The sequence below is a fragment of the Falco cherrug genome, chromosome 1 (assembly GCF_023634085.1).
Source record: "Falco cherrug isolate bFalChe1 chromosome 1, bFalChe1.pri, whole genome shotgun sequence".
Lineage (NCBI taxonomy): Eukaryota > Metazoa > Chordata > Aves > Falconiformes > Falconidae > Falco > Falco cherrug.
Genome location: NC_073697.1, coordinates 47,249,571 through 47,276,013, shown reverse-complemented (window position 1 = coordinate 47,276,013; position 26,443 = coordinate 47,249,571). Strand labels below are relative to the sequence as shown.

The window sequence follows — 26,443 nt, the reverse complement described above, 5'->3', positions numbered from 1 at the left end:
TCTTCTAAACTGATGTGGGCAGTGTACATATGCTATAAAAACTTCTTAGTGTACTCTTTCACTATTTCTTTAGTATGATGTTGAACAAAATTTATACCACCATTCAAATAATAGGTGAATTTCTAGGATTAGCATGCTTTGTTCTGATCAGGGCATGCTTTGTTACAGTCATTGTGGTGGTTTTGTTCACTTGTTACCTGCCTGGCCTGGAGCTCCCCAGATTCTCCTCCTTGCCCTTACTGAAGACAGAGGTGACATCTGCTTTCTTTGAGCCCTTGGGAATCTTCCTGATGACACGTACTTTGAAAGATAATGGAGAGTGGCCTCAATGACTTGAAACCACTCCCTCAGCATGTGTGGTTGTATCCCATTAAGTCTCATGGACTTGTGTATGTTCAGTTTGTTAAATTTTCTGTAACCTGATCATCCTCCACTGATGGTAGATCTTCCTTGCTCCAGACTTCCCTGTTGGTCTCAAAGACCTGGGATTCCTGATGGCCAGTCTTATCAATAAAGACTGAGGAAGGCATTGACTGCCTCTGCCTTTTCCATGTCCTTTTACACCAGGTTCCTTGTCCCATTCAGCAGCAGGCCCGCATTTTCTCTTGTCTTCCTCTTGCTCCCAATGGTAGAAGCACTTCTTGTTGCCCTTCATATCTTTCACCAGATTTAACTCCAGGTGGGCTTTGGCTTTCTTGAACCCATCCATGCATGCTGGGACAGTGTCTCTGTATTCCTCCAGGGTCACCTGTCCCTGCTTCTACCTCTTAAATGCTTCCTCTTCATGTTTCAGTTGTACCTTTTGAGTTTTATTTGTGGCTGAGCACTTTATTTTTGTCCACGAGGTTTGATGTTGGGATTTTTCTCAGTCCCAGTGTTACTTCGCAGAATAACAACATTGATTTAAAATGGATGTTTTAAGTAGAAAAACATTTTCAGTTTTCCTGGGCAGCATCATTATCTACCTGCTATTATTATAACATTGTTCACTTTAGAATGCTGCCAAGGCAGCTTTAGTGGTAATAACAAACCGGAACTAGTTCACATTGAAATCATGCATTGTTGTGGGATGCGTTAGCTGACTTGGCGGACTGTGTAGCTGGGTGCATGGTAGTGCAGCCATGAGGAATGCTGTGGGAGGGAGGCAGGCAAAGCTGGCATGATGTTTGGAAACACAAGGGTATGTGATGTCACAGCTAGCTTACACTGCCACATCTAGCATGCTTGCTAAGCCACCAATGCCATGGGAATGTATGACACTGGGCCACAAGTAGGACTTCAACAACCCTAACTGAAAAGAGAAAACAAGAAGTAATGTTAGTGTGGCATTTATTAACAGAGGTTACAGTGTGGCCTGTCCCATAAAGATGCTTCCAAAGACTTTAAACATCGTGGAATACAATCTTGCTTCTTAAAGGAAAAATGTTAAGACTGCCAACTTCTTAAAGGTGACTGATTTTGAGTCAGAGGGATTTGTTTTCAAACTGAGTTGCTTGCTTTCCCCCCCCCCTAAGGTGAACTACAGATACTGTACAGATACATAAAATCAGGAGTGAGGCTGATGGCTAGATATTAGTACACTGAAACCCTTTCTGAGTTGATGAAGGGGCTGGATATCTCGTGTGTGAACTGTTCTGTAGTTCTTTCTTAAAAGTGTATCATCCTTCTGCTCTGTGTTTATGGTATCCTTGTTTGCACATGTCTTTCTGTATTCTGCTTATGTGGCTGTTCAGAGTGTAGCCATTAAAAAAAAAAGCCGGTGTCTGGGTAAGATTAACACGCTAACTAGCTAGTATTACGGGAATTTTTGCATTTTTAATGAATCATCTTGAAGTCTTGTTTTTTAAATATTCAGTTGAGGGTTAGGTTTTTATTTTCAGCTTTTCGAGAGACAGGTGTACTTCCCAAACTATGAATATTCATCCTCACTGTCACAGATGATGTTGGAGATAACTTTGCTCCAGGCCAACTTCCTGAATTTTGCTCTGCAAATTTTTTTGTGTAATTTATCTTTCTTATACATAGTGGATTGTTTCTCAGTTGTTTGGCTTTTTCACCCAGCAAAGAAGGAAGTAAAACATTCTTAAATGAGACAATTAGATACAGGCTTTCAAATAGCCAAAACCCATACGGTTTTTCAAATTCATATTAAAATTTCAAATGAATCACCTTAGCTGAACTTACTACTGGCGCACTTAAAAAATATGTACCATAGCAAACTAATTGCATTTAAGATCTTTGCATTGGTCTCAAAATGAGGTATCTGCATTAGCCTCAAAATGGCAACAACGCTATTGCCTCCAAACATGGAAGGAGATTCTTGAGTCTGTCTTGTCTGGTAAAAGGCACAAAATCTTTGTGGGAAATTACAAATGTGTTTTTGACTAATTTGTATTATTTTCTGTTACAGGGTGAGGAAATCACAAAGGAGGAGATTGACATGCTGAGTGATGCTTGCACCAAGCTGCAGGAACAGAAAAAGTCACTAACAAAGGAAAAGGAAGAGCTTGAGGAACTGAAGGGTGATATCCAGGAGTATAATGAGGTGAAGAATAGGGCATGGATGTTCTTTTTTTATTTCTGTTCATGTTTAATTTTAACATAAATGATCCACAGATTGAAATATTATCTTACTTGGATGCCTGTTAGCCTGTAGTTGGTTGCTGGGTGGATGAATTTTGTATGGGTAATGCAGAGCCTCATTTGCATAATATGTTTAAAGCCCAGTTAAAAATCACTGGAGTAGTTCTCACCAGATGAGAATCCTGTTCCTGCTTTTATTCCCAGGGTGACTAGACTCACAGGTGGTGTCTAACTGTTGCATGCTGCGGTTCTTTCTTACCAAGCGTAGATGTCAGTATTACAGTTACTTCAAGTTAAGTAAAATGAATCTTATTCAGTCCTATGAAAGATGTGGAAGACAACGTTTAAGGGATGCCTGAAAAAGTCAACAGTGTTAGAATTTATTGTTCTAATTCCAGTTTTCCTTTATATGTCTACACATTTACATTTCATTTGTAAATGGCTCCTGTCTTGAAATGCGAGTTGAAGCCAGTAGTGTCTGTTGTGGAGAATTCATACCAATAAAAGCTTTTCTCTCTCTTGACCATTTCTTTTAGGATTTGCAAGAGATAAAAGAGCTCTCTAAAACTGGCCAGGAAGAGGCAGTGGAAGAGTCAAAGGCAAGCAAGCGATTGACCAAGAGGGTGAACAGAATGATTGGTCAGATTGACAAAATTATTAATGAATTGGAGACAAGTCAAAAGACAGTGGATGTAAGGCTGGATGGTGCTGATAGTTCTTCTGCTGGGTAAGTGACTTCAGAGCACTGAATGTGTCTCCGCTCATCTTCAGCCTTGCTTGTCTGATGTGTGATTAGAAAAGAATTATCAAATAATTTTTAGATTTAATTAACATTCTAAAACAACTTAACAGAATTGTGCAGTAGAACTTTCTCTCTAAGGTATGTTAAATGTGGTTGAAATGAGAAAGAAAAAAGCAGGTAAAGTTCCCCATATGCTAGTCCTGAGGGGGTTTTGGAATTCAAATCATCGATTAGTATCTTACCATCTTGTTCATGCCTCTAGCAGTAATGGTGATGAATGTGAAATCATGCCTTTAGTCATGCTCCTCACACAGTAGGTTTGCCCTGTGTCATTGAAAAGGTGCACACCAGTATGGTAAGCATATTGGTGTTTGTTGTTCTTCAGTAGTGAAGATGCCAGTGAGCAAAGAAATTGCAATAAAGTCTATTCTGTCTCTAGAGAGAAATGAGGGAACAAGTATAAGGGAAGTAAGGAGGTAATTTTACATGTTCCCTTTCTGAAAATTTGTTTCATTTCAACTTTTTAGCAGCCTTGCAGATTTTCAAAGAAAGGTCTTTTTTGGTAGTTTCATTTCAAAAGTAATTAATAAACACTTCTCCAGGTCTTAATGTTACTGGAGAGTCTTTCAGGCAACCATATGTTGAGCGGTCATATGTTGCATATTACAGGCACTGAAATACCTAAAAAGTGACTGTAATTCTCAGTTTGTGATTATGAATGTTCTATTAATCTATTTCATGCCTGCGCCATTTTTTGTGATTCATTAAGGGAGCTTCCCAGCTCCCATAGAGCACAACTTGAATAGAAATAAGGGTTCTGCTTTTGTTGCTTCTGAACTTTATTTTTTCCAGTCCTCAGGGCAAGTGGTCATGTGTTTCAAATTTTGTGTAATAAGATTAAGGGAACTGTATGAATGGTGCTGTAGAGAAGCTGTTCATCAAAACCATCAGAATTTGTAAATTAAAAATATGATACAGAATCTGCTTGTACTTAATGTAATTATAGGCTGTGTAATGGGTGGTTTGTGGATAATCTTATAGGTGATTGTGGATTACTGAAAATTACTAGTTTAAATATTGCTTAATTGTTGAAGGCTTGCTTTTTAATCTTTACGTTGGTGCAGTCATTACCAAGCTGCCAGGAGTCAATAGAAATGACACAAGTCCAGGACACTTAGTGGCAGCTTGAGAAATGCTCTTTGACTAAAAGTCAGTTTGTTCCCAGAGGTTAGGGCCAGATACAAAGCTGGGACTATACTGTTAAAGACTTTCTGTTTAGTATTTATTGGGTTCACTGTCTCCTGCATTTCAGCTTGACCTGTGCTGGAAGAATGTTCTTCAAACTAACAAAACTACATAGCAGAGGCTTTAGGCTGCAGAAGACAGACAGCTTTAGCTTCATGAGACAGCAGAAACATCTGAAACCTGCTAGTCATGATGTCAAGTTTAGTGCTTTCTTCTACAAAGTCCCTTCCTTGATATGAAGCAAACAAAGCCTGTTTTAATGAAACAGCTCAATTGCTAAAGTGATTAGTTCTCAGCTTTTGTTTTCCTGTGATTTTTCATTAGTTTTGTGTAGGCCAGCAATAAATCTGAAAGGATGACAGGTGCATGGCACTGCATCTTTGGTAAATGGGGCAAGACAGGGAAAAGGGCATTAGATACACGGTCTGGGAAGCACAGCAACTGCAAACTTTATTTCAAATGCTACTGGACACCGGTATTTGTGCAATAAAGCATGTGGAAACCGAAAGTGTGAGATTTGATGGTAAGGTAAAGATTTACTTGAAATCTTCTTGCTGATCAGTAACTCATTTTTGCTTTTTTTTTGCATTCTGTTCAGGATTATAAATACATAGTTAATGTCTTTACAAATGACCTGTAGTGTAGTGACTTTCAGTACTGCCTTCTGTCAACTCTTACTCCTTTGGAGTAACTGCTTGCTGTGTACAGATTGCGCTTCCTCTTCAGGGAGAATCTCATCAGTATTGCTGAGCTAATTAATGCGATGAAACAAATTCAGAAGATTCCAGAGGAGAAGCTAACCAGGATTGCAGAGGCCCTAGATGAAAACAAGGATGGCAAAATTGATATAGATAATGTTGTTAAGGTAAGTCTGTGGACTACTTAAAGGAAATAAGGCTAGCCATCCTTTGAACATTGTACCTGTTCTGAGTTAAATTCATATTGCTGTCTTTTGCAAGAGTCTTTACTTGATGCCAGTGATGATTTTGGTAATCTATTAATATTAGCATCTTCAGAATTTATATGGCTATTTTTGGGGGGTGGAAGGGTAAAGGTGGTGGAAATACAATCTTTATCCTGAGTCTGTTACCCACATTATCTTTAAAGCTGTAGGTTTTCTTGTATGCCTATGTCAACTTCTGTAAAATACGGTGATTTTCTACATATATAATACTTAACACAATAAAGTGCTACGTATGAATGGGAGAGAGGATGGGAAGAAGGTTTGGAAAAACTACTTTAGGAATACCACCATTAGCCAAAGTCTCGGCATAATGCATATAGATATACTTTATGTCAACACAAGATAATAGCTTCTCTTGCCTGCTTGCATGCCTTAGAAAATACAGGTCTCAATGAAGTATCTGTGCTTGAAAGACACCAGACCATCAGTTGTCCTTTAGATCCGTTGTATTTGTCCTGCTCTCATTTTGCAGAAGATTCTCAGGTTTTCCCTGCATTTCTCCTTCATTTTCTTATTTCTTTTTTACTTGGTAAATTTAGGTGTCCTAAAACTTACTTCCTTGCAAGTAATTTTCCTACTCAATACAGAAATAGTACTTGAACTATGGTCAGCTAGAAAGTACAGTATGAGCCTTTTGAATTTTTTTTTCTCTCTACTGAAGTTGTCCCAGTGGTGGTGATCTTCCCTGTTGCTGTAAACAGCCGTTGTATATTTAGAAACGCAGGTAAAATGTACTTCTGAATTCTGCATATAATGCAGAATAAATCTAGGTACTTGAGGAGCTATGCCAAGAATACATTTGCATTTGTGCAAAAAGTTATATAAAGAACTTTGGAATCACCTACTAAATTATTTTTTCATTTTGCTTTCTGAAAGGCTTACCCCTCCTATACCTTTAAGGTTTTGTAAATTTGTGTCCTTTTAGTACAGGAGGTCTCTTTTATAAAATTAAGCCTATAAAATAAATACTGTCTTAAATACTATTTCAGCAGGTGCTGAATCTGAGCTTTCTATTGGAACAGATACAATGAACAGGTCTGTTTTACTAATGCTTTAAAATGAGTGTCTTTGAGTGCCGAGGTCAAAAGTTCTAGATAATTTGCTTTTAAGTTTTAGCTTTTTTTTTTTATATATATATATATACTCTGCATATGTTTGAGGCACTGGTGGTTTGAATTTGTGTTTAATGTAAGAAAAAAAAATATGCTGTTTTTCTTGAACATCAGAGGACTAATTACTTTTTTTTTGTCCTAACAAAATGTATGATATGAAAATTCCTCAGTCATGTAAAAACTAAATGCTCGCTCAATTTCATTTTATGTTCATGTAGGTAGTAGAATTGATTGACAAAGAAGATATTGATATTGGCACCAGTCAGGTTGCTGAGATTATGGCATTGCTTCAAAAAGAAGAAAAACTGGAAGAGAAAGAGAAAGCAAAGGAAAAGCATGATAAAGAAGCTGCAGAGGCAAAGAATTAAGCTTCAGAATCTGAAGCTAATCCCGGTTGTAACCAAAACCTTGTATATCTTTGTGTCTAATGGCTATGTATTACTTGAGCTTTGTGATTATGGGAAGTGTTTTGAGCTGATTCTAGTAATAAATTGTAGATATGTTTTCTGATATATGGAATGAAATTTCCGTTCATCAAAGAAGTGATTTAGTGTCATTCCATAGAGATGAAAACAATATATGCTTCTTTAGCAGTACTCCTGCCCACAAAATCATGGATTTGCACTCGTTGTGGTACAGTGATCCATTAAACTTGCAAGTTTGCTGTATAAATTAAGTATATCTATCATTGAAAAATGTTCCTCATTTATTGTCTTGCATCATTACCTGGGGCCCAATCTTGCTCTGCTTCTACCTTTCAGCTTTTTCAGAATTTATGCTTTCCCCAAGATCACGGACTCTTAACAGTTACCCTAGCACTGCCAAATCCACTACTAAACCATGTCTCTTAAGTGCCACATCTACGCTTAGGGCCATGGTTTAGTGGTGAACTTGGCAGTGCTGGGTTAATGAGTGGACTCGATGATCTTAAAGGTCTTTTCCAACTTAAGCGATTTTATGATTCCTTCACAACATTACATATTTTCTAACCTGTTAGTGAAGATTCTGTGGCTTCAGTAGTAGTTCTTCAGATTGAGTTTTATTTAAGCTAAATATCACCAAGCTGTTGCCTCACTGACAGAGAATGTGGCATTCTAATCACTTTTATGAATTGATGATGACTATTCTTTTCAGTTGAAGGGAAAATCAGATTTGTTTTTCCCTAGAATGGAAACTTCCCATGAAGTTTGTTTTTCTTATGGGTGCCTTGAATTTCTTAAGACTAGGGAGTAGAAGATGTTGCTTCTACTCAAAATTCCATGAATTACTAAAGCATTGGAATCACAGGAGCCTTTTTAAAATAGTTTCAAAACACAAACTATCACACAGTAAAGTGAGTTAAAGTGTTTGTCTAAATAACAAAATGAAAGTAATCATAAGGGGAAAATGTCAGTTGTGATCTTTATGCATATAATATTTTTAAATGCAGTTATCTTCACATGTCTATTTTCATCTGGTAGTTACTGACACCGTAACTAGTTCTCTTACCTCTCAGTTTTCATCTCAGGTATAAAATCACTAATGAGGTATAGTCACAGTACATAAATACTTTCATCTCATGGCCTTGCTTACTGTGCAGTCAGCAAGTCACGTCTGGTATTGCCAGTGCTTTGATTACATCATGGGCTTTCTAATTAATTACTTACAGTTACTGTCTTTAACTGTGTGATTAGATACTGACAGTAGGTCAAGGTTTACTCATTAAAGTCTGTCCTTAGTAGTAACTTTTTAAGTTTAAAAACTAAAATACCAACTCTGGGATGTTCCATAATTCATGGTAGCCTAAATTTTCCACTCTTTCTTAAAATTTGTTATGAAAAACACATGGTGTGACCAGAACCATCAAGGTTGTGGGTGGTTTTTTTATTTGGCACCCAGTATTATGAAACACACAAATGTTCTTGGTTTTGCGTACGTTATAGAGAGCACATATTACAGTGGTGCTGTACACAGTGATAGAGGTGGGCAGTTAGTACTTAAAGCTTTTAGTTGTAGTTGCATATTTTTGTAGAAAATGTTGATTCCCAAGCGTATTTCAGCATAATTCCATGTTCAGTATTTATCTAGATTGGCTAACTTATTTGTAAAAACTTATTTGAAGTTAGTGGAACAAAAAAAGTTCTGACAGTCTCATGGCTTGCATGATGGACCATTGTATTTAGTTCCAAAGCAAGATGTACAGTACAGTTAATTCTAGAAAAAGGGTCAGTGTTTAGTTCAAATACTGAGTTCGTATTTTGTACAGTTTGCAAAGAAAGCTGCTTACAATAAGTAAGATCCTCCTGAGAACTACTGTAACTGTATCTGAAGTCTAAAATTGCTGTGACAAAGCTGAAATTTCAAATCAGTATGATTTTTGTGGTTAATGTATCCCTAAGCAAGGGAGCTGTTGTCTTCCTTGTAAATCGAGATTAACTTGGAGATTTCAGCACGAAAGTCAGTTTGTAGATTTTGAAGATAGGATTTCGCTAGGTGCTTTTTTTTAGGCCAGAACTTATCTTAGAGGAAAGCGCAAGAGTAAAACTTATTTTCACAAAAATAAATATAAAAACTAGTTTTACATTGTATAATCTGCTATTAGAATTAATGGGCTTTGAAGTATGCTGATTTTGCAGTTGCATATTTTCAATTTGAAAACAATGTGTAACAGTCTTACTTGACATTCCTAAAACGTGATAAAGAGACTGTCTGTTACCTTTCATGGAATATCAAAAAACCTAAGAATTGTATGCACTTGAATGCATGCAAGTTTAAAATGAGGAAGTTGCAGAAAAAGCTGTTTTCAAAGGTTTATTGATTAAAGTTTTACAGAGCTTTAACTGTCCTTACAATAAATTATCTGAGTGTAGTATTTGGGAGTTTAAGACACTTTGCTGCTGTTCTTTTTCTGTGTTTACTGTTCACTTAAATTTTCTGTGGATTAAATAAGAAGGGAGCCAGAGATAGCCGATTTTTTTAAAAAATTATTTTATGAAGAATATCCTGATTAAAATAATTGCGATACATTTATTTAACATTTTTACCTTTTGGACTTGTTTGAAATTTGGCATATTATGAAATTTTAACAGGTTACATAAAATACATTTAAATGTCAATCACAAATGTCAGTTTTCCCCTGTTCCCTAAAGCGTTTAAAGGATATATGCATCAGCCATAGTGAAGCGTTTTTGTGGGAAATATCTTCCTTCTGATGTTGAAAGTAGGCAAACAGCTGGACGTGAACACCACTGTTTTGCAACGTTAAAAAGGTTAGGAAGCTGTCAGTAATTCACATTTACCCAGTTTTGAACCTTCCCAAGCAGCTCTGGCCTGGTGATACAGGCAACTCCAGCAAATCGGTGGCTTGAGGACTAGCTTCAGAAAACGTGCTTTGTTGTCTTTAGTGTTGACCAAAAAAACAGAAGCTGCAGTACTTTCAGAGAAAGGATGACTTCTGAATGTACAGTAACTGGTCAGAACTTATTCCTGAATGAATATTTAGTCAGGAGATGTAAATATTTGTTTAAATAATTAAAGGATGTGCGAGATTTCGGTGACCTTGTGACTTACACAGGTAAAGCCTCTAAGCTCAGAGTTAGGTAATAGGTAAGACTGTTGTTGGGGTTGTTTCAGATTCAAGATCACATTTTGATAATAAACTCTTCAAGTGGAAAAAATGTAAAACACATAGAAGGCTTTTTAAAAAATCATTTTAGCAACAGGTAAGAGAAGTAAAGTAGGATGTCATTTCTGTTTCCCCTTCAAAATAAACAGGTTATAGGACCTATTTTATTGAAAAGCTTGTTTCTGTTTCATATTGGCTCAAAAGATGGTTTTTACTGAGATATTCATCACTATGTGCTGTGAGAGTAAATCTGCCTGCAAGTTAAGTACCAGAAATCTAATTTTATGGGTGGTTTGTCAGCAGGAGAATGTTTGCAGGTAGAGAATATTCTCTTGGCAGGATAGTAACCTTACACTTACATAGGCTTTGTCTGGGGGGAAAATGTTACATCTTTTATACAACCCTAGAATACTTCTTGTAACTTTATATCTACATACCTTGCTAATAACTTAAACTTTAGCTATTCAGTGTGTATTTAAATACTTTTAAATTGTTTATATCAAATTATTTGGTATATTTAATTAATAAAAATAATCCCATATTCTGTTCTTTGTATGTATCCCAAGTTTTGCTTTTCAGTTGAGGAATTTCAGCCCTGTGTTACAAATTTAAGTTGAAAATCTTTTGTCTGTGCTCTGAGCATACTGGTCCTGTGTTTGCCATAATGCCGTATAAAATTAAGTTAATTGGAGCTTGTGTCCTTTGTTGTAATAAATGTATCATTTTGAAACCTAATCTCTCAATTATTTTTCTGTTGCTTTTGATTATTTGGTGTTACTTTATTGCTGTTCAGATGAGATGCAATTCACAGAGCTGGATACTGATGAACTGAGTATTATAACAAATGTTTGAGGTAGAAGAGGGCCAGTGAAGGAGCAAATCTTTAAACCAGGGCAGGCAGTGGTGGGTTGTGTGGGACTTGGGGAGCTAGTAATTCTTGCAGAAATTTTCTTGACTAATGCGGGACTGCTTGCCTGGTGTAGTGAATTGTGCTAAACCATTATTTTTAAGTATTATATTTTAGGCATTAAAGTGGGGAGCAGTGTACCTTTTACTGTAAGGAACTAATGGAAAGGTTAAGATCCATTCCAAATAGAATTAAGTCTCCTTGGGAAGGATCTGGTTTAGGTCTTTGCTCAAGGTAGGAGAGAAAACACATCTGAAATGGTTCCAGAGATTTATGCCATGCAGTGCCACTCGCCCCTGATTTTGCAAAATTACAGGTATTCCTCTGTAATCCTAGTATTCTTCACAGAGTTCATCTCTGTGTACAGTAGTAGCCTTTTTAATTCTTGGGCATATCAAACAATATGCTTTTTCAATCAAAAGCTGTTAAGGATTTATTGTTACCTCTCTTCCTGAAGCCTTGGCAGCCGGGGTGGGAAGGCAGAGAGAGCCTGAGCCAGCAAAGTGTCCCATGCACGCCTGGACCCTTGGAAATAACTTGGCTATCTCCAACATAACTTGTATTGCTGCTGTTTCAGAAGCTTCGGTGCTCGTCTGGGCCCAGCTGTGGTTGGCAGGCACAGAAATGCATAGCAAGGAGGGTCCAGATGCAAAAGGTGGGGGAGGTCCTGTTGTATGGGCTTGTGTTAACAAAAGTGGTCTCCTGGCTGCTTTCAAACAGGATTTGTGAATGTGCAAACATTGGATCTACTTTCTCACATCAAAAGTATTTCAACAGGTGGCTTAAAACAACCTCCTGCCTTGAGATGCTTTTTAAATAATAGGTAAGTTAGGTTGAGTTGCAGATTTTTCCTTCTTTTGCTTAAAGCCAAATATCAAACAAATGACTTAAAAAGCAGCAGAACGTGTGCCTTTCAAGCTCTTGTTTTAAATTTTTCCTTTAATGGACTTGGTGAGGGTGAGTCAGACTGTTGTACTGTGCCGCAGCGTGGTAAAACAGACTAGCAGAAACTGTGGGTTTGAGTCTGTAAATTAAATGTTGACGCTGGCAGGTGCACTTGTTCGTGGTTGTCTGTCCCCTGAATGCCCAGGAAAGAGACTGACTTCTGGATCCAGTGTTGTCTTTGCCGAGACAAAGATATTATATCAAAGAAATCATACTCTCCTCTTAACACAACAACTATGTCTAGTTATTCTTGAAATCTAAAGAAAAAAAGGAGGGGGGTGTGGGGGGGTTTGGATTCTCTTGCCTTGATGCAAGGGGGAAACAAAACGTTGGTACCCAGGACTTAAGCAGAGTGCCTGGCTGCTCTGGCTGGTGCGTAGGTGGTAGGCACAAGCCAAATTCAAGTCCCAGAAAAGGTGAGGCTGGAAGGGACCGCCAGAGGCTGTGTAGTCCAGCCCCCTGCTCGGAGCTGGTTTTCCAGGGCCGTGTCCCATTGGGGTTTGACTATCTCCAAGGGTGGAGACTCCGCTGCCTCTCCACATCCTCTCTGGATGGACCTCTCCACGACCTGTGCCAGCGTTTGATCTCTCTCAGGAATAAGCGGGCTTTTTTCTTGCATTTCCCTTGTGACAGATGACAATGATCTATTATTATAGATGTGAATTTGTACATTGTCTGCAAATATACACAGAGGGAACGGTAACTGGCTTCACTAATTAGAAATAATGCGTAATGGAGATACTGCTGTAACTTCACCGGATAGAATCTTTTATATCAGGCTGGTAATGCAGGTGTGCAGAAAGCTGCTTGGAAAAACCTCTGACTTCATGAAATCATGGTCTTAAAATTATTCATATAGAATGGGTTCTGTTGCAGATTATTTTGGTGAAATGTAATTTAAAGGGTGCATATGTACAAATAGGGGTGGGGAGAGATGGATAGTCTTGTGGTTGTTTCATTGACCTGAGGCTTGAGTAATCTGTGTTGTGTTAATGGCTGTTCTTTCAGCAATACGTTGCTTGGCTCTTGTGCCACTGTAACACAAATGCTCCTTGACAAGGGCAGATGACAGGTTCGCCGCAGCAGAGTGTCTCTGTGCAGTATTTTGTAGTGATAAGGCTTTTAAATACTGAATGCAGACAGTGACAGACCATACCAAAACGTTTCTCTAACTAAGGAATTTTACTTTTCTCACTGCTTATACACTGAAAAGTGTTTCTGGTATTTTCTTGAATTATTTCTCGGCTGATGTGAGCAGGAGGATGTTTGCAGTGTGTTTCTAATTCCCCGTACTCTGTGCTCACTTCCATTTTTGTGTATTATTGGATATAAATCTTTCTCAGTAGTTAAATATCCTTCACAGGTCAAAATTCTTTGGGGGCTCATTAGCATGTAAAATTTTACCTTTGCCAAACCTTCTGTGGTTTTCAAACATCAGTTTCTCTCATCTAACTGGCATAAAGGATTTCTGCTATGCAAGGGATGGATCTAATTCAGATTTGCCTCTTTCCGTCTAGTATTTCTCTATGTATATTGGCAGAGCAGACCCCTTCATGAATGGCCTGATTTATGTCTCAGTGAATGCTGCAGCCAGCAGTTCAAGATGTCAGGTCTCCCATGCATGTTGGGAGCGGCTGTGGATCCTCCCTCCCCCTCCTTTTGTCCTAGCTCCAGCCTGAGAGCCATCCAAGTTCCTGCTTAGTATTTTCTAACCGCATTTTCAGGTCCCTGGTTAGGCACGATCTTCAGGCTCCATCCTAAGGAGAGCTTCTGCAGGGAGCTGAAAGGCAACTGGGAGACGAGCAACGAAAGAAATAACTACGAAGAAGTCTGAAGAGTCTTTCTAAATTAAGATGGGAATTAACCTGTTATGCAGAAAACCTAGGGATCTTGGCAGCCTACTCCAGACTTGCAAGATTCTTCCCCCCTAGTTTTAAGCAGGTGATACATCCCAAAGCAGTAAGCAAATCGGCAGGTTTTTCTTCTCCATCCTTCCTATCCCCTGACCTTTCCCTTTTCTCTCTCCCATGCTTAATATGCAGGACTAAGTAGGAAAGATTTATGGAGTCCTTGTTGCGTTTTGGTTTCTCAGTACCTTGCTTTGCACTGGTGGGAGCAGAATTCAAATAGAGTGACCATTAATCTTTCCAGTGAATCTCTCCTCACTAGATGGTTTTCAGTGCTTGGTGTGTAAACTCAGCCATTAGTAGCCTTCATCAAGCTCCCCTCTCACATTCCTCTGTTGTAATTACACCAGTTCTACCATGGTCCCTGCACAGGCTCTGCATGCAATGCTTGTAAAAGCAGAATGCTTTCTTCCTTCCCTTTGAACCCCGTGTGCTCTTATCACAGGGAACTGTATATGCTTTTCCATAAGCCCCATTTCAACAGAAAATGAGTTCTTGGGATGAATCTTCAAATTCAGGAGTGACAGCGAGAGGAAGGCATGCACATCCCTGTTTCCCGATCTACCTTCTGCAACCAGTTACCCATTTAAATTCTGTGATTAAACTAACACTGTGGTCCCTTAGTGACTCAGTATGGTTTAATTTGAGGTGTATCTAAACCATTTGGGTCATCTTTTTTCCCAGAAAATCCTTTGTACCCACTCTGAAAAGGGGATCCTTTGCAGTATCTACCTTTTCGACTTGCAAATCCAAGAACTGACCGATGCCAGCCCAAAACAGCTCTTGAAATAAATGATGGCAGACAAGCATTAACAGAACATCTTCATTTGTACCTCCTAATACCTTTGTGCTCAAGAGAAATCTGGCGTGGAAAACAGCTCAACTAGCCTGGCCCATAGAGGGTCTGTAGCATTGAATGGAAATAAAATGGAAGGGAAGATCTGACAGTGTTAGTGTTGCGGTTGTGCTTTTTTCCCTGTAATTTTCCCTTGAGTGAGCAGGATACTATAATATTTATTTTAATTTTGTGAATATGAACATACCCTCCATCAAAAGAAATCTGGTATCACCAGGTCTGATACTCTTACTGAAGTCCTTGGTAAAATTTGGGCACTTCAAGGAAGTGGAGTAAAGACTTGGAAAGTCTTTAAAACTTTTTTTTTTTTTTTTTTATTAAGCTGTCACACAGAGGCTGATGAAGCAGGTACATGTCTCCTGTGTTGTGCAGAAGGACTAGCCGGGGAGTGAATTTACACACCCGAGCACCGGGACCAGCATCGCCCCAGGGTTCCCACCCCGGGAACGACATCCACGCTGCAAAACGAGACCCTCCCCCCGAAATCAATCCCCCACCTGCACCCCCTCGACCTAACCTCGCAGCCGCGGCTCCAACCGGGGCGGGTCCCGGCCCTGGCAGCGCGGCGAGCGGTGGCATCACTAGATGGCGCGCCCCGACCGCAGCGCCGCCCGCCCCGGCCCCGGCTCCAGTCACGGCCTCGGCCCCGGCTCCAGTCACGGCCTCGGCCCCGGCCCCGGCTCCAGTTACGGCCTCGGCCTCGGCCCCAGCCCCAGTTACTGGCCCGGCTCCAGCCCCAGCCCCAGTTATGGCCCCGACTCTAGTCCCATTCCCGGCTCCAGCCCCAGTCCCCGTCCCTGTCCCAGTCCCGGCCTGGGCTCCAGCCTCTGCCCCAGCGTCTGTCCCAGTCCCAGTCCTGGCTCCCGGCGCCGGCCAGGCTCCAGCTCCAGTCCTGGATCCAGGCCCCGGTCCCAGCCACAGCCCCTGTCCCAGTCCCAGCCTGGGCTCCAGCCCCAGCCCCTGTCCCAGTCCCAGTTCCAGCCTCAGCCCCTGTCCCAGTCCCAGCCTGGGCTCCAGCCTCAGCTCCAGCCCCAGCTCCAGTCCCAGTCCCAGCCCCAGTCCCTGTCCCGGCCCGGGTTCCAGCCCCCTGCGGCGGAGCACCCCAGGAGGGGCGCAAAGCACATCCCTTACTTGATCCCATTCCTGCTTTTCCCCAGCTTGCCTTTGCATTCAGTTTCTTGCCCTGTGCTCGTGGGCTCTGTTTCCCGGCTTCTTGTGTCTCAGATCTCTCTGGGCTGCCACCGAGGATGCTGTTAAGGCAAGGTGACCTGTGGCTGTTTCTGCCCCCGGCGCTTGGTCCCCCCATTCTCCCTCTGCCCATGTTTCATCTCCACCCTCTTTGTCCACAGGATAACCTTTGTCTGCAAACCAGAATGAGCATTTGTTACCTGATCAAATGACCTCGTATAATCAACCACTGGACTTGTCAGAATTAATGCCTCTTTAAAATACAGTGTAGTTTCTAGGAAGTTCTCCAGTCTCGGTTTAAAATCTGACAGTGCAAGAGGGTCTACCACAAGCCTCGGTGAGTTCTTGTACTCGCTTATTGCCATCGCTCTGTGGTTTGTGGGGCTTGTCCTGCGGAGGAAGGGAGAGGGGAAAGGAGTCTTTAAAATTAGAAAAATAAATTAACTCCCCACCCTTGGAAAATCAAGTAACAAAAAGGTAATCTGTCTCCAGTGAATTTCTTTAATGCCAGTTTTTATTCATTTGACTTCAGCTGGCTCGGTGGAAAAGCCCCCGCCAGTGTTTTCTTTGTGGGGCTGCTTACGGGCTGCAATAACTTGGGTAACTCCGGAGCTGCTCAGCTCCTCCAAAAATTTTCCAACTCTGTTGTTAGTGACCTGTGTCCTTCCCGAGCCCGAGCCCTTCCCTCTGGGCTGGTGAGGGGTAGCGTTTGCTTATTAACTCCTCAGTATTGACACTGCCATTGAGGCATTCAAACGTGCCTTGTGGGGTCTTGCCTGCCTTGGCTGCAGAGCATTCACTTTGACTCCACATCTAGAGGTGACACCTGAACAACCCTGACCGTACGGTCCTTTTGTGATGGGTTAAATCACTAACCTGGGTTTGCATCTTCCCACAGAGCCCAGCACTTCCACGTTGCTACAAAAGCAGCGGTGCTGGTGTGCTCTCCTATGCAAAGGCAGATTCAGCTCTTGTCCCAAGGGCTTAACAAATGTGTTACTCAGCGCTATAAACACTTAGTTAACAAAACCTGAAAGTCCATTCTTACTTCTTTGGTATGAGGCATTTTTAGGATCAAATGCTACGTCACTTTAGAGTGGGTTATGCACATGTGATTCAGTGGTTTGGATGTGATGCTTCAAATGACTCAGGCATGTTTTAAAAAAATGTACCTTGGTGAAAAAGTATGAATCAGAGAATTGGAATAATTCAGACTGGAAAGGACCCCTGGGGTCAGCCAACCTTCTGCTCAGAGCAGGGCCAAACTTAGATCGGGTTGCTCTCAGCCTTGTCCGGTCACATTTTGCTTGTCTCTAGGGATGGAGATCACACACGTTCCTGGGCCCTGTGTCTAACGACCTTCATGGTGATAATTTTTTCCTAAAATCTGGTGGGTATGTTCTATGTCACAGCTAGTATCTGCTGCCTCTTGCCCTATTGCTGTGCAACCTGCGGAAGAGTTTGGCTTTGTCTTCTCTGCACCTTCTCATCACATCAGGGAGTGGCAGATCACAATAAGGTCCCCTTGAAGCTTGTCCTTCTCCAGGCTCAGTGGGCCCAGCTGGCTCAGCCTCTCTCCATGTGCTATGTGCTCCAGCCCCTGGCCATCCCGTTGGCCTTTGCTAGAGCTGCTCCAGTATGTCCATGTCTGTCTTGGGCTGCAGTGCCCACAACAGGACACAGCACTCCAGATGTGTCTTGCCAGCGATGAACGGAAGGAAAGGACCATCTCCCTCGCTTGCAGGCAATGCCCTTCCTACTGCAGCTGTCAGCTGTTGGCCTTCCTTGCTGCAAGGGCTCATTGCTAGCTCAGGGACAGCTTCTCTGCCAGGACGTTTTCTGCAGAGATGTTCTCCAACTGGTCAATGACCATCCTGTACTGGTGGATGGAGTTATTCCTCCTGAGTTTGCATTTGCCTTTTTACCACTTCATGATGTTCCCATCCCATCAGCTGGTTTCTCCAGCCTTTGCATGCAGACCTCCCTCCCCTCCAGCCTAAGGACCGCTATGATCACAACACAGAACACACTGCTGAACAAGAAGGGTTGAAACGGAAACAAGGAGGTCACACATTTAATGCACGATGTGGAACAGTTGAGTCTCACTTGCCAAATCCAAGAGGTTATTCAGGGTAAAACTGGTTTAATGACAGGCATGGAATTGATGACAATTTACACAATTATTATTAAGTGAGCAAACTACCATGTGGTGTTACAGAAGGTCTGAAAAAAATATTAATAGGCTGTTGGTTCAAATGTGAAAGTGCTAAACTCATCAACTATGATGTGCTCTGAAAACAGAGACTTGAGCCTCTGCATTAAAAAAAAAAATAATGCTTCCCTTAGGAAGACTTAACCAGGTCTAAACAGAAAGCTTTCTGGCTGATGTCCAACTACTTTTTTTTTTCTTTTTTTTTTTAAGTCCTGTAATTAACTTTCTTTTCATTACTTTCTGGTGGGAAGTTCTCTTTTTTCTTTTCCCCGTTTCATTTAAGCAGTGGTGTGTGTTCAGTTGCTACAATGACGAGAATAATGGCATTCCTATCACTGTGAAACGTTATAAGTTGAAAAGTTTACATGTTTTTTTGTACGCACCGATCTTACAAGTTATAAATGACCCGTTCATTATTTACGCTACATGGGGTAAAACTTTAAACAAAAGGTTGTTCTTCAATTCACCTTTGAATTGCATGTTTTCTGTCCTGCATGCTTTCTAGGTATGAACTACAGCAGTACAGATTTTTTTTTACTTATTTAACAGAGCTGGTAGCTGCCGTTTAGAAGCTGCTGTGCAACAGCACTGGAACTTGCCAGACCTTTGTCCAAAGTGGATGGGTTACAGGGGTTTTGTTCAACCTATAGATACCTATGCTGTTTGCAGGTCTCCCTGCCGTACTGCAGTGATTGAAATGCTGCCCCGGTAGTTCAGAGCTACTGTTTGCTAAAAAGTGCTTCACAGCCATAGGGACCGTTGAGTTGTTTATTTCCCAACAGCATCTAAGGGTTATAAAAAAACAGATTAAAACCCTGAAACATCCGTTTCTAAGTCCAGGCAGAGCCTGAATCCAAGAGAGGATTCCTTCGGGATCAGCATCACAAGGCAATCAAGCGACTGCAGATCACAGTGAGAGCAGTGCGTTAAAAAGCGTTTTCAGACCATAATGAAACAGAATATAAAATATAATGATATCAACAAAAAATACAGTCATATCTTTCATATTGAGTTCCACACTCTCTGGCTCCCACCCCAGGAAGACTTGGCTTACGCGATGACTTTGCCTATAGCTGCTTTCTAGCTACCAAGCCTTTATATCATGCTGTAGCCTTGCCCACATAGAAACCTCCTGAGCATCTAGTGTGAGCAGAAAAGTAGTTAGCTGGAAGTTAACTATTGAAATCACCCCCCAGGCAGTGGTGGAGTCTCCCTGTCTTGCTGCCTTCCAACCGAGGTCTAGTTGTCATTCCTTGCATAGGATGCACAACTCCTTGCGGGGGCGGGGGGGAAATCACTTTTCAGGAGTTAACCACAAACAGCATCAGCAAAGATGTAAACAAGACGGTGTGATGCTGGGCACAAATTCCTAAAGAGGAGGCAACAGCTGGTGAGGCTGCAGCACGGCAAAGAAACATCTGGAAGCTATGGGAGATGCTAATCCAAGTGGGACAGCGTGACGCCGTTTGTCTGCCTCGTAAGAGCTTTCTGGGCCAGCTTCATAGGAAAGCTGTATGTGAGATAAGGGAGGTGGCTTCACTGGGTGTCGATGAGATCTGAAGTACAGTATATTGAAGCCAGGTTTCGGTATTGCTCTTCACTGCTAATACTGATGAACTGGAATGAGTCCAGGTTAATGAGAATAACGAGCAATTGGTTGCTCTGAGCAACAGTTAATGGCATTGCATGGCTTTAATCTAGAAAATACGGGAGCGAAGTCAGGAAACACCCAAGATCGGAAACGTTTGCTGAACGGGGCCCGGTGTGCTGCTATCCTCTGCAGCTGCCGGGGTGCGACAAGAGCCATCAACTTAATTTTCAGTGAAATTACTGGAACAGTGGGGTTTCTGCAGACTCTCACTAGTGCAGCTTGAGGCTTTGCAATTTCTGGTGTCGGCTGGAGGCTGCTAGGCCTGTAGCTAACAGCTGTGACAGCTGCTGCAACTCAGCAGTTGATGTGTTAATTTAAACCAACACTACTCATGCTTTAAGTTATTGCACCAGACTACGGCACAGAAGGATTTGGGATGGGACGTCTCATCCAATGCCCTGCAAAAAGCAGGTCCAACAGGACCAGGTTGCTCAGGGCTTTGTCCAGCTGAATTCAAGGACTCAGTCGCAGCCCCTCTGGACAACCTATTTGTGATATTTGACCACCTTTGTAGTGAATTTTTTGTCCTTATATTTAATTATCATCTCCTGTGCTGCAACTTGTGTCCATTGCCTCCCCCCCCATCATGGTGCAGTCAATATTAGTTATTACTTAGTAAATCCCTCAATTAGTAGAGCGTTTCTTGGTAACTGCCTGCTGGGCTCTGATTTAATGACGCTGCAGAAGTGGAGGGCATGTAGCACTCCCACTTTGGCCAGGTTTGAGCATCGTAACAGGGCGACTGTACCAGCCGAGCTGCAGAGATACTGTGCTCTCCCCACAGGGGTGCTGCTCCCACACAGCCCTGCTCGGCACAGCCAGCTGTGGCCCTGGGAACAGCTGCCTTGTCCCAGGGTGATGAATTCATCCTGGTCCATAGTTGGTGCGCAGGGTGAAAGCACTCTGGGATCCTTGGGGATCAAAAGCTCTGTAAAGCCTGGAGTTGTTTATTATGATGGTTAACAAATAAAACTTTAAAATGCCTTAATGTAAGGAGTTCATTGGGAGGTTTACAGTTTGGGGTGTTTTATGAGGGGAGAAATTATTTCCAAGAACCACATTAAAGTAAGTCCCCCTTAGAATGATGCAAAAGGAGAGTTCCAGTGTATTACAAAATGAGCATGGCTATAGCTTTCTAAGCATTTAAGATCCCTTAGTATCAGGTGGAAAGGGGAAAGGAGAGTCAGGCAGCCAGAACAGGAATCTGTCTCTATTGGGAAACCATTAGAAAGATGCAATGTGGTGGCTGGGACCCAGGCAGAATTTGAATGCTATCCCTTGTCTATAAATAATGCGTAAGTATCATCATATTTTTGAATGCAGAGCCCAGAGGGAAATAATCTCTCTTGATTGAACTGGGATGTAACATTTTGGACTGGAATTCAGAGGTCCCAAGTTCAGGGGTACCGGGTACTGTGTCCCAGCTGCTGGGTGCTCTCCTCTCCTGCTTGAGCATCTCAGGAGCAGAGACATGAGGATGCTGCACCAGAAGCAGATCAGAGGGCTGCAGCTTCTTACTTTGAGGATTGTCCGAGATGTACTGCAACCCCGACCAGGAAAATAGGATATTTACCATGAAAAATTTTTCATCTCTGGACCATGAGTGGAGTATTTACCACCAAAGTCACAGGCTTCTATCTGTGTCAGCTCAGAGCGATGCAACTCAAACAGAAAGCTTTTGGGGCAAATGGTGGAGTTTCCCATTGGAATTCAGAGTGGACAAAGAACAGAGGGCATGTCCCATCCAGCTTTCAGGAGTAAAGCTGCTCTGTGTCTGGGTCACTCATGTGATGCCAGTCACTGTGCTGTGCAAGCCATTCACGTATTACTGTCATGATACCCTATGCACTGTCCCGTAGGTGATGGGACAATAGACTAAGGCCTTGGCGGTCTAGGCTTTTCAAGTTCTGTGAACTTGGCTCCAAGGAGGTATGCAGTTCTGGTTTTAGTGATAAAATCATGCTAACAAAAGTCCTGGTGTTATGCCACATCAACTTAACCTGTATGCCCTAGAGCACAAGGTCTGGTTTTGCCCTCGTTCCCTTTCAAAGCCCATTCACATGATCTTTGTATGAGTTTGTGCTGGGCATGGGAATCTGGCTGTGACTTGACATTGCTCAGCTCTGTTCCATTGCAAGCAAGCAAGGAGTAACTTGATTGTAACGTTTACCCTGTTACAATGTCCCAGGACGGTAGGAAATATCACAGCCCCTTTCTGCTAAGCACTGAAATCAGAGACATGCCCTTTGTTTAGTGTGTAAGGTGTGAACAGGCAAGGTACAAGCAAGGATTTGAGACCAAAATACAGGAGAGTTAAGCAACCTGGCAAGTCAACAGACCTGCAAAGCAGAAAATGAAGTGTCCCCCATCACATGTCCCATCTGGCAAAAGGCACTGTATTGCTCACCTCCTACCTTGTTGCCTTTGAATTGCTTTATTTGCAATACATTTCTGTGGGGGCTGGCTTATTTACACAGCCTGCCCTCCCTATGCCTGAACTAGAAAAGAGAGCTGATGGAAGAGAAATGAAGTGGTTACTAATTAGCAATTAGTTCATTAATAGAAGACATCTGCTTCACATTAGGCAGGGAGAGATGGAGAAGGCTGACTCTTACATCCCTAGTGACTGGCTGTTTATGGAGTCTGCATTAAGCTAGAAATCAGGCTTTTTTTAAGGTTGCTTGGGGTTGCTTTTTTTTCCAGTCTGGAGATGTCTGTGTATTGAGGGCTGAGTGACAGTGAATACTTGTGATGAGACAGGGTATCATGCAGCACAAGATGCTCACCTGTAAAGGTTCCCCATTCTGCTGCATGAAGGGGCAATCTGCCTTGCCCTGCCTCCTGCTCTGTTGCCAGCTCTCCTCGTCCAAATTCCTAACCTGGGTAAGGTATGGGCAGAAATGGGAAGGAGGCTTCTCGATTTGGAAGGAGGAACTGGAATTACCCCTGCAGTGAATTGAGTCAGGCTCGAGCCTGTGTTTTGAGAGCAGTGTCCTGTACCAGGTGCCCAAACGCTCTCCCAGGACTCACAGCCCACTCCGGGGAGGTGATGGGGCTCACAGTGAGTTTGCTCTCCTGAGCTCTGGGTGCAAAATCCAAATTACTGAAGAACACCAACAGCTGAATGACCAAACCAGTTTTTAAAGCACTTTGAACAACTGGCTTCCCCAGCCACCTGGGTGCTTTAGGAAATGCCCATCGCTGTATTGGGTGGATATTTCAAAGCATGAGCAGGAAAAGGTACCAGCCTCTCCAGAGCAGCAGTGGTTTCCTCCTAGAAGACAGGGAGGAGGAGGAGGATGAAGAGTTTCACATAGGATTCTGTAAAACTGAAATTTCACTAAGTCCAAAGGTGAGCTCCTTGTATGTGGCCGGAGAGCACTGGGCAGGAGATGCCAGGGAAGTTCTTGTAGTCTTATTTTCTGCTGGAGAATATGGAGACCATGCATGCGAAGAAGCAGGGATGTCAAAGAAAATTATTGTCAACAGCGTTTGGGAAAGCGCAAGCTATCTTTCCCAGGCCATACTTCTTTAAACGTGTCCCCCTCCCCTAAATTTTCCCAGACTGTTCTCAGTTACCTTTGTGTAAAAATTTCCTTCCTTTCCAAAGCTGAAGCACTTTCACTGTATTGAAAATAAATGAAAAACAAAAATAAATCCCTAACTAAACCTGAAAGTGATTTTTAAAAAAATAATATAAAAAGCTATTTTTCCTTGGAAACCGTGCAACTGGGCATAATCAATTCCTCTCCTATCAAAGCAGCAAAATTCCTGTAGATTTAAGGAGCGATGGGATGGGCGCTCAGCAGACTTTTGGTATTGACAAGGGCAGCAGGGTCCTGATTGTATCAGTTCTGAAACTCTTTCCTCTGGTCACTGGATGGATTTTCTACCTATGGATTGAGAGCGTTTGGATTTTGGGGCTTGTCTACCATGCAAAATCGTCCAGAATAATCTAGTTTGCAAGAGCTGCTGCTCAACTGTATTGAGGGAGTGTGTTACAGAGCAAGTATTTTGCTCTGGAAGAGAGCATTAATTAACCCACAGTAAAACGACACTTACTGTGGAAGGCAATGGTCTGAGCAGGGAGCTGTTCCAGACCGGTGACTGTGAAATAGCTCATTCCCCAATAGCTCTTCTGGTCAAGTTTCTCATGTCAGAAAGCCGTGAATCCCTGCTGCAGCATGGGTGGGAATGCACCCAGCACACGCAGCCTCTGGCGTTACAGACAGCTGTTTGGCTGCAAGCTGATGAATCCAATAATGTTATTATTGTGCCTGCCTTTGAGTGAGAAGGATCTCTATTAATGCTGCCATCTCCCGGATTTTTCCCCTCTGTTAAACGGTATGTACTCATCTCTCACTGCACAGGTACACAGGGTTGCTCAACCCTCCTCCCCCTCTTCCCACTGAAAAGCTGACTTGTTTTATCAACATTTCTTAACTCTCTTGACCTCATGACTTTTATCCCTCTGCCTAAATGGATGTAACTCCCTTTTATTTTAACTGCATCTGGGACTTCTTGTCAGTGATCCTTGAATTCCCTTTTTTTTTTTTTTTTCCCCTGGAAAGCCGATGTGGTTAAACCGCAGCAAGCAGTGCTCCGGCTCCACGGTGGTGCCCACAGCAAGAACATGGCCACGTGTTGTTGCCCCGTGTTTACAGTCTTCTCAGGCAGCTTTCAATCAGCATGACTGTGTTCCTGCCTGAATCAACTTGAATTAATTTGGAGCATGATTTCAGGAGACAGTATCAAGTCCTTCAGTGAGGTCCAAATAGATTGCAGCTGTTCTGTGCTCTATTAACCCCATCATTTTGTAATTCTATCCAAAAATGTGGGGGGAAGGGCAAAGAAAGCGGGAGTCTAGCAGGATTTGGATTCCACAAAATCAAAAGTGTATTGCAAGGGGTATAAGAAATGCTCTCCTGGAGCAGGGTAAGGTCAGTGTAGTGGATTTCCTTGTCTAACATGGACTCTTCCTTTGCCTCTGCATGCCCTTTTTATCCATAATTGGTGCTTGATATATTCTCCAAAGTGCCAGTATTTGTGTCCCTCATGGCTAGTATGAAATTTTCTGAAGCACCTTATGATTTTGCCTCTTATTGTTCTAAGCTGCTATCAGCTTCCAGAGGGACTTCTGTTCCTCAGGGCTGGGTGCTTCAGAGTAGTTAAATGTAAAAAGCAGTAATAATTAAAAAACCTGTCTCCTTCCACTCCTCGTTAACTGAAATTTCCAGAGACCTAATACGGACAAAACCACTGGTTGCTCTTTAGGACTTCACAAGCCATCGATCTCAATAGTGCTGCGGGACACAAACCAAAGTGAGAATCTCACACAAAATGCTGTATATATTTTTTTTTTTGAATGTACGTTATGTTAACTGCCTGTCGGCCTCCTAATGGGTCCTGGTTTTGTTTTCCTCCAGGTGTTTAATAGTTTCTCTTCACTCAGCTATTGTTTTTCTTCTCCCCACACACCTGCCTTATGTGGCTTCTATCCTTGTAATGATCTTTGGTATTTGCTGTTCGCTACATGTAAGTGTGCCCTGGTCTTCAAGTTCATAATGAAAAACCAAACCAGAAATGAACACCCTGATGGTATAAAAACTAGCTGCTTAATTCCCTCACTGGGATAAGAGAAGAGGAGCTGGGCAAGCTTATTTTTATGTGTTCCCTTTTTCCAGCAAAGAAGAGCCTTCTCTTCCCTAACTATGAGGCTGGTGGGCAGTTGCCCTTTCCTGCTAAAATATCCTGGCTTTGCACTTGCACCCTCCTCATCAGAGGAACCCGCAGCCCAGAGTGGGTATTTCCATGCACAGTGTCTGTGGTTTGGTGACAATGGAGACATCACTAAAGCTAGGATCCTGCTCGGGCTCCTGTAGGAAACAAGAGACTTGCTGTCGCTTCTGCCGAGTGGGGCTGGGACATGGCCATGCACTTTGGCATCAACATGGGCTGCTTTGCTGATATCAGGGTTTTCTCAATATAGTTTGTATCAGAGTACGGAGGGAAAGATATTAAAGATAAAACCTTGGGAGATGATTTCTGGGAAGCTGCTGCATTCATTTCACTTTCCTCCCAAACACATCATCCCTCTAAAATGACATGTGGTAGTACTGAAGCATCTTTGCCACTTACTGTGATGAGATACCCTCAACAGCCAAATCCTTCTCTGCTTCCCATTCTCTCTTCCTCTGAAAAAACAAATAAACAAACAAACAAACAAAACCCCCAAAAAAGCAGATTTCCTCTTTACTTTCCCAGCTCCAATGTATAGTTAAGAGGAGAGGCTCCTTCTGTGAATTACTTTCCAAGGAAGTAGTTTCTGTTAGGACATTTCTCTATTAATACCTGTAATGCATCGTAGCATAGATTTCTTTTCCTCTTCAAAAAGAACAGCAGAAGTTCAAAAAGTAATTATTCCTGTAGAAATACTTCTGGTATATCTGAATAGTAAAGGATGACACAAATTCCCCATGCCAGCATCAGAAGAGGAGGATGTGGGATGCCTTTATGCTGTCTCTAGC

The 26,443-nt window shown here is 42.1% G+C and overlaps 1 protein-coding gene across 2 annotated transcripts in view; it reads left to right on the top strand.

Moving 5' to 3' along the window:
• The window catches only part of LETM1 (leucine zipper and EF-hand containing transmembrane protein 1), a 31,387-nt gene extending 20,402 nt beyond the window's left edge, over positions 1-10,985 (top strand). The window contains exons 11-14 of one of the 2 annotated variants that reach the window (XM_055722394.1): positions 2,411-2,545; positions 3,120-3,310; positions 5,297-5,435; positions 6,865-10,985. In XM_055722394.1, the coding sequence (XP_055578369.1) occupies positions 2,411-2,545; positions 3,120-3,310; positions 5,297-5,435; positions 6,865-7,014 (615 nt within the window). In that variant the 3' untranslated portion in view covers positions 7,015-10,985. Of the gene's footprint in view, positions 1-2,410; positions 2,546-3,119; positions 3,311-5,278; positions 5,436-6,864 lie in introns of both variants that reach the window. The other variant, XM_055722384.1, reaches the window with a different exon arrangement.
• The last annotated feature ends 15,458 nt before the right edge of the window (positions 10,986-26,443 follow it).